A 14,149-nucleotide genomic window follows, 5' to 3' on the forward strand; every position below is an offset into this window, starting at 1 on the left:
CCGGTACCATCGATAGTGCTAAATTGCCTCTACCATCCATTGTAAGATCAGGACACCGTTCATACGATTCCACATCTGCGTCGATCATCACAAATTTAAAAAAGCAAGGGATGCCGGATTGTGTCCACACTGTCGTATCACGGTACACACCATAGATATGGCGTCATAGGATCATTGATCACATGTAAAGAAGTGTGTCTGTCACTATTATAGCGTCATGCAGTCATTGAATGTGGTCAATGTGCGAGTGTTTTTTGGCTACAGCTTGGCACGGATGAAGCAAGTGGTAGTCTGATGTTCGTGCAGACATGCGTTGTCTGTGAATTTGCTAACCGTGCTTTATTTTGTGCGCTGGGTGTTGGAACACACGTATGTGTCACACTGTTGGGAGCTGGCTTGTCACTTATCCACAATATAAGTGTACACTTGTACCTTTATTATGAGACGCCCTGTGAGAGGCTATGTCACAGCAAGCCTGCTGTGAATCTGGGAATCTATGAATGGCGCTTTGCTGTCGTTAGGAATAATCCGTTGATGACTTTTGAGCTGTCACGCGAAATCACTATAATGTGTGCATCATGCTTAATTGTCAAATTTAATTGGCAATATACGGATGCTATTGTTTTTATGTCAAATTTGTTTTTATCCCCTCAAAATGTTCCTGCCGTGTTTTTGCTTCAATTGCCCCCATCCAAAAGTTCGCTTCGTAGTTTATTATTGGTTTGTCTGTTGCGCAGACTCTTCTGGTTTTCACGTAAGATATTAATGTGTTTATGGGTGTTCCACCATATCACCTTTTATGAATGTGCATGGTGCTAAGAATATAATGAAATCATTGAATACATGTATGTTGTATATCGAAAATCTTTGCTATATTTTGTTGAATAACAGCGCTTAACTATGTATGTATTTGTAAAATTATGCATCCGGTGGATGGAAAATGATCTGATGAAGTGTTCTTGATACCTATTGTTCTCCGAGATTCCCCAGTTATCTTCAAAAGTTTGATGGGGTTCAAAAAACTGTTACTGATGACGCTTGCGCAACAGAAAGCCTGGGACAATAACAAAAATAATCTGGCATGCAGTGCTGTCGTTCGATATCGTTTGAGGCATCTCTAACGACCGCCATTTGTGTCGCCTTGGACCGTGGGTGAGGGCGGTGAGGCCCAGTGCCACTGATCCCTCTGTCTGCACGCGATACACGCGTCACGGCCACCGTTCTACGACAGTGGGGCACTCACTACACTCGTCAGCGACCTGGACACTCACTACACTCGTCAGCGGCCGCCCCCCGTCGGCAGGCGGCCAACCAGCGGCCGGCCCGCCGGGGAACTTGATGACGTCAGGCGACTCCGGACGCAGCCCGTCAAAAGCGGTGTCGGCCGGGAGGGGGGCACAGAGTCGATAGCGGAGCGGTGTCGGCGGCAGCGCGTCTCCCCTACAGTGGTGTGTTCCGGCCAGTCATGTGCTCCATTCAGCTGGTGTCGGTGCTACTGGCGCTGGTCGGCGGGCCAGCGGCGGCGGCGGCGGCCGCGCTCAGCCGCCGGACGGCCGCCGGCCAGCGGCTGACGGCCGTGCCCGCCGGCCTGGAGCGGCACCCGGCGCTGGCGCGGCTCGATCTGCAGTTCTGCGGCTCCGGCTCCGAGGCGCAGGTCAGCCGTGGCCCGCTCGGCTGCGGCTTCCCCGTGGTGGGCGACCACCCGTGGCTGGTGGCGCTCGGCTTCCAGGGCCCCGGCGGCGGAGCGGCGCGCTTCATGTGCTCGGGGGCGCTCATCAGTGACCAGCATGTCGTCACATCGGCCCGCTGCGCGCTGGGCGTCGGCAGTCTGCATATGACCACTGCGCGGCTCGGCGAGTACGACTTCCACACCCGCCGAGATTGTCTGTGGTATGCGCCGGATCTGTGCACCGAAGCGGTGGACGTGCCTGTCGGCAGCATGCTGGTCCATCCAGAGTTTGAAAAACACGGAAATGACGCCAGTCCGTTCGATTTGGCTGTGGTTCAGCTATTGAAGCCCATCAAGCCGCACTATGGCGTTCTTCCGATCTGCCTGCCCATGTTCCCGCCCCGCCAGCCTCCGCACCGGCAAGTGGCGCTGACGCTGGGCCTGTCGGGCGGGCCGCAGCCGGAGGGCGACAGTGCTGCCACCTGCTGCCAGTGTGACCGCGACCGCAGCGCCACTTCGCACGTGATGGACGCCCAGCGTCTGGACGTGTTCAACGCGTCGTCGCCGGCCGGCGCGGGCTGTGCGTACCGGCTGCTGTCGGAGCGGCCCGGCCGGCCGGCGCGCTGTCTGGGCGCCGGTGCGCCGTGCCGGGCCGACCTGGGCGGCCCGCTGGTGGCCGCCGACCGGTTCGGCACCGCCTTCTACCTGCTGGGCGTGGCCAGCGTGCGGCCGGCGCCGAGCGAGTGCGGCCGGCCCGGCGCCGCCGTCACGTACGCGCCCGTCCAGCCGCACGTGGCCTGGATCCTGGACAGCATCGACCGTCTGGCGTAGCGGCTGCGGCCGGCTGTGCCCTCAGACAGAGGCAGCTGTGGTAGTGTCACTGCACTAAGTGACCACACTCATCAGCCGAGCCGAGTCCGGACATTGCTTTGGCGAGGTTGGCGATGGCTATACCAAAGAGATCACTCGTATTTATTGCTGCTGTTATGTCTTGTGTGATTTTGAAGTCACTGGTTTATTGTTCCTATGTTGTCAGTTTGGGCATTCTCTTAGAATGCGTGATGAGTTGATGCTTGCGGTTTTAATTTGAAAGAGGGCGGTGCTTTAAGTATCGGACTGTCAACCTTTTTCAGATGCGAATTGCGCCATTCATTAAACTGCTTATGTACGAGTATGCTGATGATGACTTGTGATAAGGTTTATGTGACCCTGAATTGTTATGTTTTTACTGTTTGTACATGTTTAGAGAACAAATTTGTAGACAAGAAATAAATGTACTCCAAAATATAGTATTCATGCCATTTTCACATTTCGGAATCACCTGCGTGGGCTCTGACCAGACGGTTCACTTTTATTCACACATCAGGGCACTCGCTGTGCTAACTGCTGGACTTCCCATTCTCAGTTGATCTAACATACCGTCCTGTTTCCGCTTCCACTCTAATTGAATTTACATACCGCCCCTTTTCCCGCCCGCCCTCAGTTGAATTTACATACCGCCCTGTTTCTGCCCATCCACAGTGGACGTAACATAGGTACCTACCAGTTACCACATTGGTGAAAGCGGTGTAGGCAGACGTGCGGACATTAGCTCCAGAGGTGCACCACAAGCGAGTGCACCCACCACCTGACTACTCGGTCGGAACACATTCGGGACACAGTCGAAACACAATGCGGGATTTTACAGAAATGGTATGACCCCAGGTGAGAACTGCACCTCACACCACATCGTTGACGGCCTGTGACTTTGTTGATGTCATCGGCTGTAAACGCGTCAAATAATGAGCAATGCGCGGAAGCTGTAAATGGTAGTCACAGATACATCAAAAGTCCAGTTTGTGCTCGTTCGTGATGTTAAGAAAGGTTGAGGCATTTAATATGAAGATTTCATCATTATTCCTTTTTAGGGGACTTCCCCTCCTCCTCCGCTCTGATTTCACAACTTATTAGTATTAAATATGGTGATGAAATTGACCAATAACATGGCAGTGAGGTGTATTTTTATATAACAAAATAAGGCCGAAAATATAGAACAAGCTTTCGTCTTACATCATCAGGTTCTGGCATTGACCTATAATAAGTATAGACAGACTACACTGGCTTAATCAGCGCCTGAAGGCCGTTCCCGCTGAGCGACACTAGCGCCACCGTGCGTGTAAGGGCACGAACTAATGACACAATGCTTTGTCTATGGGAAAAACGCAAAAGTTTATCAACTTCTTTCGCGTAAATAACACGACGGAACGGAGCGAGACTGCATCTACAACGTAGAAGCGTCCGGGACTTTGCCGGTCCCGTAGCTCAGTTGGTAGAGCGTTGGACTCCGCGTGGTGAGAGCACGCGTTCCCGGTTACAACAGTCCGGGTTCGAAGCGCGACGGGCGCTTGACATTTATGGGCCTCCTGACAGGTATGGTTGCGGTTGGTGGCAGGCCGTAGCCAGGTGAAGTCAGTGAGGGGACCGGCCGTGCGCGGCTATGTGCGCACGTTAAACTTTGGACTCTAAATTCTGCCATAGAACTGGAATTGCGCGATCGGAGGGTAGAGGGCAGGGTCACCGCAACAAGCTTCGCTTAGCGGTGGCTCTGTCCTTGTGAATCCTTCCCATCAAAAGGTTCGGAAGAAATTTATAAAAAAAAGCTTAATCACTTGAACATAGCACAAAGTCATAGGGTGAGGGACACGGCACGCGCCACGTGCCAACTAAGTGGTGACAAATTTGTTCGATCAACAAAAACTTTACAACGACTGGGTTGATTGAGCTGAAACTTGGCATGTCGTTGGACATGCAAATGATGATGCATTTCCACGTGTCACGGTTTGGGTGCTGCTGCACGTGCGCACGTGCAGGGTACGCTTCCAGATCTCGAGAACGGCTACGCCGATTGCGCTCAAATTTGGTACGCCGTTAGGGACCGTTTGACAGGGTGCCGTGCACAAGTCAGTTTGAGTCCAGCTTGCACGTGCGCACATGCAGGGGTCGCTTCCACATCTCGAGAGTGGCTGGGCAGATTGTGCTCAAAGTTGGTACACCGTTAGGGACCGTTTGGCAGGGTGCCGTGCACAAGTCAGTTTGGGTCCAGCTTGCACGTGCGCACGCGCGAAGAGTCGCTTCCACATCTCGAGAACGGCTGGGGAGATTGCGCTCAAATTTGGTACACCGGTAGCGACCGTTTAGGAGGGTGCCGTGCTCAAGTCCATTTATGTCCAGTTTGTACGTGCAAACGAGTGGGGCCACTTTCACATCTCGAATGAGCGGCTTTGCCATTGCGCTCAGAATCATCATTTCTAGATCCGTTAACCCGCGCCCTGGTGGGGTCTGTTTATAACGCGACCTGGTGGGGGGGGGGGGGGGCTATTTTTTGCCCCCCCCGTATCTCCGAAACTACTGGACGGATCCGCAAAATTCAAACGGCGTTCGATAGCCCTGTCAAATTTGTCGAGGGAAACCAAATTTTATTGACCTCGGGGTCACCGATGACGTCACAGGTCAGGTCAAAGATAAAATGTTTCACCGTTCACGGGGCTTCTAGGGAAAGCGCTATAACACCGAGTAAAACGCATTTTGTCGAAAATCAGCGATAAGACGTCAGTTGTCTAGTACATATGTTGCTATTAGAGGTCACTGGTCATACCAGGTCAGGTCACAGGTCAGGTCACCAAAGGTCACCAAGGGTCACCACATGAACCCAACTTTACTAAGGTTGTGCAATGCATGTTTTATGGCCAGTTTTTCATTTCCAACCCAATGGTGTTGGTTATAAGACCATCAGGTACGGTTTAGGTCACTTTCTGGTGGAGGTCAGGTCAAGGTCAGGTCAAAAAAGGTCAAATTTCAAAGTTGATATTTTTGCATAAAAAGGGTATCGATTCGATGCAGCTCGTCACGGGGAGTCTAATGGTGGTCTTTGTTTTGCACTACGAGGTCTAGAATTGCTAAAAATTGAGTTTGAAAATTTGACGTCATCAATTTTGAACAGTTTTTTCGCTATAACTTCGCCAAAAAAAGAGGTATCAATCTAAAATTTGGTATGTGGATGGAAGGCGGTAAGGACTATCACATATATTCCGGTTTTTGCGAAATTCAAAAAACTTTTTGGATTTTTTGACTATTATATCTCAAAAAATCTATTTTTTTGATTTTTGGGGGTCAAAATAAAAAAAATCAAAAATCCGAGATAGCAGTTTTGTAGCCCTGTCAATTCTACAGCCTTTATGTTCTAAACATTTTTCTGTATTTGCAAAGCTATAGGCCTGACAGCTCTTCCCGCGAAACCCTTTTTTGGGTCAAAAACGGCAGAACATGACGTCACTCTGACGTCATTTCCGGCCAACCTATCATAGCTTTTGGAAAAAAATTTTGGTCACAATGTGTAAAATTGATGTCCGGGAGGGTACTGAAAGTTTGGTGACGATCGGCGCAGCGGTTCTGGAGATATATCGAAAAGTCTGGAGGGGGGGGCAAAAAATAGCCCCCCCCCCACCAGGTCGCGGGTTAAAGGAGCTTCACTATCACGTAGTTTTGCAGGTCTCATGCGCGTTTCTCTTCATGATTGCAAGTTCGATTAATACAGGTTGATAGTTGATTTAACATTATGTATTGTGTATTTAAGATGAGTGGCGATAGACTCATACCAATCTGAGTGCACATAATGATGCATCATTTTATTCACCCATGAGCCTCTTTAACCCGCGCCCGGGTGGGCCTTTCAGCCAACTTCGCCATAGTGATGGGAGGAGGGGGGACATATTTGTCCACGCCATATTATCTCGCAAAGGAAGAAAGATAGAAAGATGCGGAAAGGGCAGTAGGTAGCTCGCTATAAGAACTTTGAGAATCATCTAGACAATTTTTCAATCAGGTCATCGCTAAAGGTCACTGTTGATCACCAAAAGTTCATGAATTCTGGTTTTCGATTTTAACAACGTTCCACAAAGCAGCGCACACACAAGTAAATGAGGGGCCTTCTGCTCTTGTGCACTTATGTTGAGCCACGCAAGAAATAATTAAGCCAGTCTTTAGCAGGTCACACTTGGTAGGCATTTCGACTGTTGCAGTCTTGCTGAGCTTCCATTCAGTTTTCTTGACGGCTCCAGCCTCCATCATGTTTAATTGCAGTAGCAACTTACAACTTAACTTCGTCAATCTTTTTTACTTTAAATGTTGGCCATAAGTCGGGCTATGTCTGGTTCAGTTGGCAGATGAATTTCAGCGCACACCAGAAGCCTTCCAGCAACAGGAACATAGGCCTGTGCCGGTAGACCTTGGGTAGACCTCTTCCAAACTGTTTCTTATGACATTTGTTAAGATTGCAAGTGTCTCTCAGTTTTTTCTTCTCTTGACTCTAGCCATTATGATAAAATTATCAGTGTCTGACTGCTCTAGCAGATAAACAGGATAAATTTAAAGAAAATGAAATAAAATGCTTTAATTACATAAATACCAAATATCTCAGATCACACTGCTTGAAATGCTTGCTGTAATAACGTAAGTCAATTTTATCGCCTTGAAATGATTCACTTATCACGTGCAATATGTGCTTGTTATTTGTTTGTGCTCTTTATTGGTGACAAACTATCTTTTCTTGTTTAATATGCACAGGACTGTCAACACACCTTATGCAATTTGCAATGCGGCAACAATAAATGATGCCGAGGACTTTGTTTATTCCGTTACCATGGAGACGATTTCGTAAGGCTTGACTTCAAACCTTAAACGTTTAAATAAATGTTTTGTAGTAAATGTAAGCGTTCTAATACACATTTAAAAATAAATTAACGTTAAATATTTAACAAACTATTATTTCTACGTCCGTGCTTAAAGGTTAGGATTGCCCTTATCCTGCGCTGTAATTTCAGAAAACAATTTGCTTCTTTGGTCGACGAGGAACGCCGCAAAGACGCGAGTAGTTCGTCTATACTTATTATAGGTCAATGGGTTCTGGGACCGATTCGCGTTGGCGCACTAAGGCCCCAGTGACACTTGATTTCAAGCGTCACTATGCGATTTCGGTTCGCGCTGAGCCACTAGCCGATTGGTGTAAAATACCGCTTAGTGTCACTACATTCAAGTGTCACTTGGCCGCCTAGTCTTACTACCTTCCTAGTGCGCCATCTCGAATCGGCCCCTGGTCTAGCCGAGGCAATCACATTTGAAGAATTGAAACGGAACCAAATATTCACACGTGCACATTGGCCCAGATGGCTTTTGGAGGTCATGTAGCGATACGCATTGCGCAATTGAGGCGTATACTTAACACAACGCATTGCGCAATGAGGCGTAGGTATGCGCAAGCGCTACATTGACATGACCTCAAGAAGCCATCTGGGCCAATGTGCGTGCACGTGTGAATATTTGGTTCCGTTTCAATTCTTCAAATGTGATTGCTTCGGCTAGACCAGAACCTGATGATGTAAGACGAAATCGTGTTCTATATTTTCGGCCTTATTTTGTTATGTAAAAATACACTGCCATGTTATTGGTCAATTTCATCACCATAATTAATTATTTGATCATGGCTAAACCGACCATTCAATACATTTATTAGTAGGTATTATACCCACTCAGCTAAGTAAGCGATACGGGCAGTGATCCGTGATTGACTTGTGTGCTCTCTGTTGATTGGCTATGTGGTCTGCTGAATCCTATTGGCCATAGATGTAAGGTAATCCGTATGAAAGTCTGCTACAAACCGCAGCTGAAGTTTGTAATAGGTAAGGGGACAATGGGATGCACACCAGCTTTTTTTTCTTACAGCTTTTTGTAAATACATATATGACATGTTATTGTATATTTGTTCTCAAATGTCAACAGTCTTCATTGTTCCGTTTGTTCAGCTAGACGTCGCAACTCGCAACATCGGAGAATGAGTATCTAGTGACAAACAACAACCAACAGAGGCCCTGAGCTATCCATGGCTGGAATCCATACCATCCATACCTAAAGCCGTCAAAATTGACTGTCGGACATTCAAATCTTGTCATTCGCTGCTACGAGTGTTACATACACTATTAATTGGGTTATTAAAAGTCACAACTATGATAAAACAAATATTAAATACGGTCTTCCAACGCTAGAAGTACCGAGACCCTGATCACAGTTGTTCAACTACAAGCACTGCATACTCAGGACAGACGTCTCAATACGCGAGTTAGGAACATGAACCCTGATTTCGTTAGCACACAATACAATGCAAATAATAGGCGTGGTATCTTTGGCACGGTTGTCGCTAGGGTAACCAATAAGTGGCCGTATACGGCCAGGTCACAGCAGCTGCACGGTTCCCCGTCTGAGGACACGGCCGGCCGCGGCCGCTACGCCAGGCGGTCGATGCTCAGAGGTCGAAAAACTGCCCATCCCTCCAACCGGTGTTGGAGCAAATAATTGACCGTATATCAATGCAAACGGAAAATAATCGATCACCAATGATAAAACACAGAATATTTTACCTGCATGGCCATTCCTTGCATCCAGGTGCAATTTCAAGCTTCAGCCAAAGATCCACTGTGAGTACCTTCTAACCGACCCACGGCCTGGCTGACTTGCTCCCAGTTGCTTCCATCTTCCTGAAGCAAGTCGGTGTCAAAAAGGCTGCTTTTCCCGTTATCGCGAACGGAATTTCGCCCTTACAGCAGTTGTAGAAGGTGGCAGTTTTTTAGAGCGTGCAGTCCGTGGAATAGATGTCGCTGCGGTCAGGCCGCGATATCCAGCGACATCTACGCGCCGAACAGTAAGAACTTAGAAGCACGGGCACGTCATGAACTCTTGCACGCCTTTGTTTCAGCGCATTGAAGCTGTCTGACGCTAACTGTATTGGTGCTCAGTGTTCATGGAAACGCGAGAGGGATTCAAGTTCTTGACCCGTGCCATCCCGTGCTTTAGGCTGTGCAACAAATCATTTTTCTTGTGGAGCAAATTTTAGGTCGGTTGGAGAAAGTCTAACTGTTTTTTCGACCTCTGTCGATGCTGTCCAGGATCCAGGCCACGTGCGGCTGGACGGGCGCGTACGTGACGGCGGCGCCGGGCCGGCCGCACTCGCTCGGCGCCGGCCGCACGCTGGCCACGCCCAGCAGGTAGAAGGCGGTGCCGAACCGGTCAGCGGCCACCAGCGGGCCGCCCAGGTCGGCCCGGCACGGCGCGCCGGCGCCCAGACAGCGCGCCGGCCGGCCGGGCCGCTCCGACAGCAGCCGGTACGCACAGCCCGCGCCGGCCGACGACGACGCGTTGAACACGTCCAGACGCTGGGCGTCCATCACGTGCGAGGTGGCGCTGCGGTCGCGGTCACACTGGCAGCAGGTGGCAGCACTGTCGCCCTCCGGCTGCGGTCCACCCGATAGGCCCAGCGTCAGCGCCACTTGCCGGTGCGGCGGCTGGCGGCGAGGGAACATGGGCAGACAGATTGGAAGAACACCGTGGCGTAGCGTCACTGGCTTCGCAAGCTGAACCACCGCTATATCAAACGGGCTGGCGTCGCTGCCATGCTTCTCGAACTGGGGATGGACCAGGGTACCACCCACCGCCACATCTAACGCTTCGATGCACAACTCGGGCGCATACCAGAGACAGTCTCTTTTGGTGTGGAAGTCGTACTCGCCGAGCCGCGCTGTCGTTAGCTGGAACTGAGATGCGCCCAGCGCGCAGCGGGCCGATGCGACGACATGCTGGTCACTGATGAGCGCCCCCGAGCACATGAAGCGCGCCGCTCCGCCGCCGGGGCCCTGGAAGCCGAGCGCCACCAGCCACGGGTGGTCGCCCACCACGGGGAAGCCGCAGCCGAGCGGGCCGCGGCTGACCTGCGCCTCGGAGCCGGAGCCGCAGAACTGCAGGTCGAGCCGCGCCAGCGCCGGGTGCCGCTCCAGGCCGGCGGGCACGGCCGTCAGCCGCTGGCCGGCGGCCGTCCGGCGGCTGAGCGCGGCCGCCGCCGCCGCCGCCGGCCCGCCGATCAGCGCCAGTAGCATCGACACCAGCTGAATGGAGCACATGACTGGCCGGGACACACCGCTGTACGGGAGACGCGCTGCCGCCGACACCGCTCCGCTATCGACTCTGTGCCCCCCTCCCGGCCGACACCGCTTTTGACGGGCTGCGTCCGGAGTCGCCTGACGTCATCAAGTTCCCGGGCGGGCCGGCCGCTGATTGGCCGCCTGCCGACGAGGGGCGGCCCGCTGTGACCAGCCTGCCGCCTGGTCATCCCACGGCTCCCGGCTCGTCGTAACAACGGTAGTGAGAACGCATTATGATGCGGGGCCATTCCGCAACCGGTTTGCGCAAATGGAATCTTCGCCGGCGCGTGCAACGCTACCGCCACGATGAGATGACGGTTTCAAGGTGAGCCAGTCATGATGAGACTACGACTTCAAAGTAGCATGTCCGCTGCAAGATGGTCATTTCGGGCATGGCCCCGCCACTGGGGGGATGAATCCCCTCCCCCCCCCCCCCAGTGTCGGGGCCACTGGGGTTCATGTAGGTAACAGGTGACAGGAACACCGGGGAGAACAGATAACATGCACATGACCCTGCAATTACGTTACAGATTGCCGCGTAGGGGAAAGTTGGGTAATATCCGCCAGTAGGTAATATCGGACAGGTAGTTATCTTCTGAACTCTCCCCCCAGGTGCAATACGCAAATATTTTATTTGGAAAAAAAGGTAGCGCTGGATTTCCTTAGTCACCACCTCCTCTCGCAGGCAGTTTGCCGCTAGGCTGTCATAGTTTTTTTTTTTAACGATAATCACCATTTGTCCTTCCATCCATACAACATATTAATTACATGTTATCGCAGAGATAAAGAAGTTGTACCTAGCTGCCAAGTTGTACCTTTTCCAATTACCTGAACATTTTTGTTATAGATTATGGCCCAACTATCTGTGTTCCATGTGTTTGTTGCTCCCATTTTTGCGCATTTTGAACGGCTTACGTGTTTGCTATTATCGGACACCCATCCGATATTACCCTATGGGGGGAGGTGTTTGGACCCCCCTCCCCCTCTTCTAACTCGGCTCCTGGGCCACGGAGCGACACGCGGAAGGTGGCGTTCGAAAGAGCAAGAAGCCAACGCATAACTCGGGGACCAATATCAATATCAAGACTCTTGGGATCCATTTGGACGCCCGTCCGTAATTTGCTGCTGCTGTTCGATAATACCCAAGTAACTTTTTTTTCTCTAAAGGGACACTCCCACCTTAACATTAGTTTTGAGTTGAGATAGCCAAATTGGTGGCCATGGCCTGCAAATACCGGTTTGGGCACTCACAACATCGAAAAATGCTTTAATTCGAAGATATGGAATTTCAAACTTGCAGTTCTCGGATTCTAAGGGGCTAATGCATTGGAATGCCCCCTTAGAATTTGTGACGTCAGCGGAGATCTAACGATTTTTAAATCTTAGACTAAAACCATCGTTAACACGTGGTGGTATACGCTGCTTTGCGCGCAACGTCTGCCGCACTTTAAGGCTGCCAAATTATTGCTTCCAAATAAAGTCGCTAGTACCTAACAGGGGAGATCCCAAAAAGTAAACAAAAGTAAAAGCCTAATATCTTGAAAACCAGTGAATATTTTTCGGTGAAATTTGGTAGATATTCGGTTTCGCTCTTTCTGAACCAAGGGACATCACTTTCATGCCAATTCATTAACTTTTTTGGAGGTGGGAGGGTCCCTTTAAAAAATCGCTGCGCTCCAACGCAACAGCGGAACCTCAGCACACTTTCTAAAAACAAAGTTTTGGGCTTTCTTCATATATTTAAATGACTCCCAGTTACATAAAAATGATAGGTAACCTTCATGTTACGATGGCTTGAAGTTACCCGTCCGATAATACCCAATTTTCCCCTAATTTCACAAAAAAATGCGCCACTCAAACTTTTGATTCCGATAAATTCCGCTGGATGATCACTGAACTACTGAACCGCCTATAGGCGTTGGTTCAAAGGGGTTATACCCTCGAAACAACAAACGTCAAGGACAGCCGTAAGTTAAGATTTACATCACCCGCGAATTCGAAAGGTGCCAACTGCATGCTTTCCCTGAGTCTCTTTCATACTCTATATCGCATACTTTCTTTGGGACATCGTCAATAGAATACCTAAGTCGCAAACAAAAACCAATGCTGATCAGGGGTGGACAAATGTGCCGAGTTGGGGTAGCACGAGTCTTCCCAATTTCACGCCGGCTGCGCCGGCTTGGCTTTGGAGCTGCACCAGACGGCGGAGGTCAAGGTCACCGCTAGGGCGGCGGCGGATTTGCTGCGCCCGTGCAACCCCAACTCGGCATATTTCTCCACCCCTGATGCTGATTGAGCTTGAATCTATAAGGGAGATCCGTGTAAGACGCCCAGGGTCGGTAGGAGGCCCCAACGCTTTTTTTGCCAAACAAACGATATTTATTTTTAATGTTTTTGCAAGGCCCTTTTGAACAAGTCACGAAACCTGGGGCAGCAGGCACGTTGCAGCGACTTTTGGTAAGCGTGTTTCTTATTTTGCCCCTTTTCTCGCTAGATATATGCATACATCTTTATCGCCTTGATTTATCTGGAAAAGCTCATGGCTGTCAAATAAGGCCTTTTCCTACATGCCGGGGTATGTCTTAAGCACAGCACGAGCCGGGCAGTAAAACTATGACCAAGAAACTGTCGGTGTCAAAATGCCATGTTATTTGATAGGCCGGGCAGGAAACAAAAGTTTACTGCCCGAGTTTACTGCCCAGGGCAATGACCTCTAAACTACAGTTTATCGCATTAGCCCAGAGGTATAATTGATAGGGAATGTATAATTGACATCATTATTGCATGATATTTGCCGCGTAAAATTAGAAAACTAACATTTTTTTGGTAAAAAAATATCTGATCTGCTTATTAAGAGTTTTGAAATGCTTAGTATTGGTTACAAAGCCGAAATTATGGCAAGATATGCTCCTATTAATCGAAATCCGTTATCGCTTGTTTCTTATCTTCGTTTGATATGTCCACTGATACCTTGGGCCTAAGTTATTGCGTTATTATTTGACAGTTGTAGTCCTTTCCTCGAAACAAACATGTAAAATATGGAAAATATAATGTATTTCACGAAAGTTTAGCCATAGGTCATCAAAAAAGTACGATTACATAAATAAAGAAAAGATTCTTGCAAGGGCACTGGAAAATTCACGTTTAATCACTAGGAATATTACACCTTCTACCTTCTTCTTGTTCTTATGTCGTGGCAAATTATTCATGCATGATGTTCCTTGGATATCCAATTGTTGTGCCATTCTGAGTTGATATTTTCAGACGCGATTCTTTTTGAAGTGAGGTATTTTGATGCATTTTCTTCTATAAATTTCCTTTAAAGCTTTATCCACAGCAGTAGCGCAATCACTGTTCGCAAAGTATGCACAAAACAATTAACAATTGTATAAAAGTGTCACCAAAACCTGTCGAAACTACTTAGCATGTATGCGGCATGTAGGAAAAATCTTACTGACCTCAGCCGTACGAAATTATT

General features: G+C 49.4%; 1 protein-coding gene across 1 annotated transcript; it reads left to right on the forward strand.

Moving 5' to 3' along the window:
- Positions 1-1,564: 1,564 nt before the first annotated feature.
- LOC122369766 (CLIP domain-containing serine protease B15-like) lies at positions 1,565-3,199 on the forward strand (the record flags this gene model as incomplete). The annotated part of the gene is made up of 2 exons (XM_043344730.1): positions 1,565-2,392; positions 3,191-3,199. Coding segments are annotated over 2 exons (837 nt in total), but the record flags the coding sequence as incomplete, so codon positions are not given.
- Positions 3,200-14,149: the final 10,950 nt, after the last annotated feature.

The sequence above is a fragment of the Amphibalanus amphitrite genome, unplaced genomic scaffold (assembly GCF_019059575.1).
Source record: "Amphibalanus amphitrite isolate SeventyFive unplaced genomic scaffold, NRLGWU_Aamphi_draft 001070F_arrow, whole genome shotgun sequence".
Taxonomy (NCBI): Eukaryota; Metazoa; Arthropoda; class Thecostraca; order Balanomorpha; family Balanidae; genus Amphibalanus; species Amphibalanus amphitrite.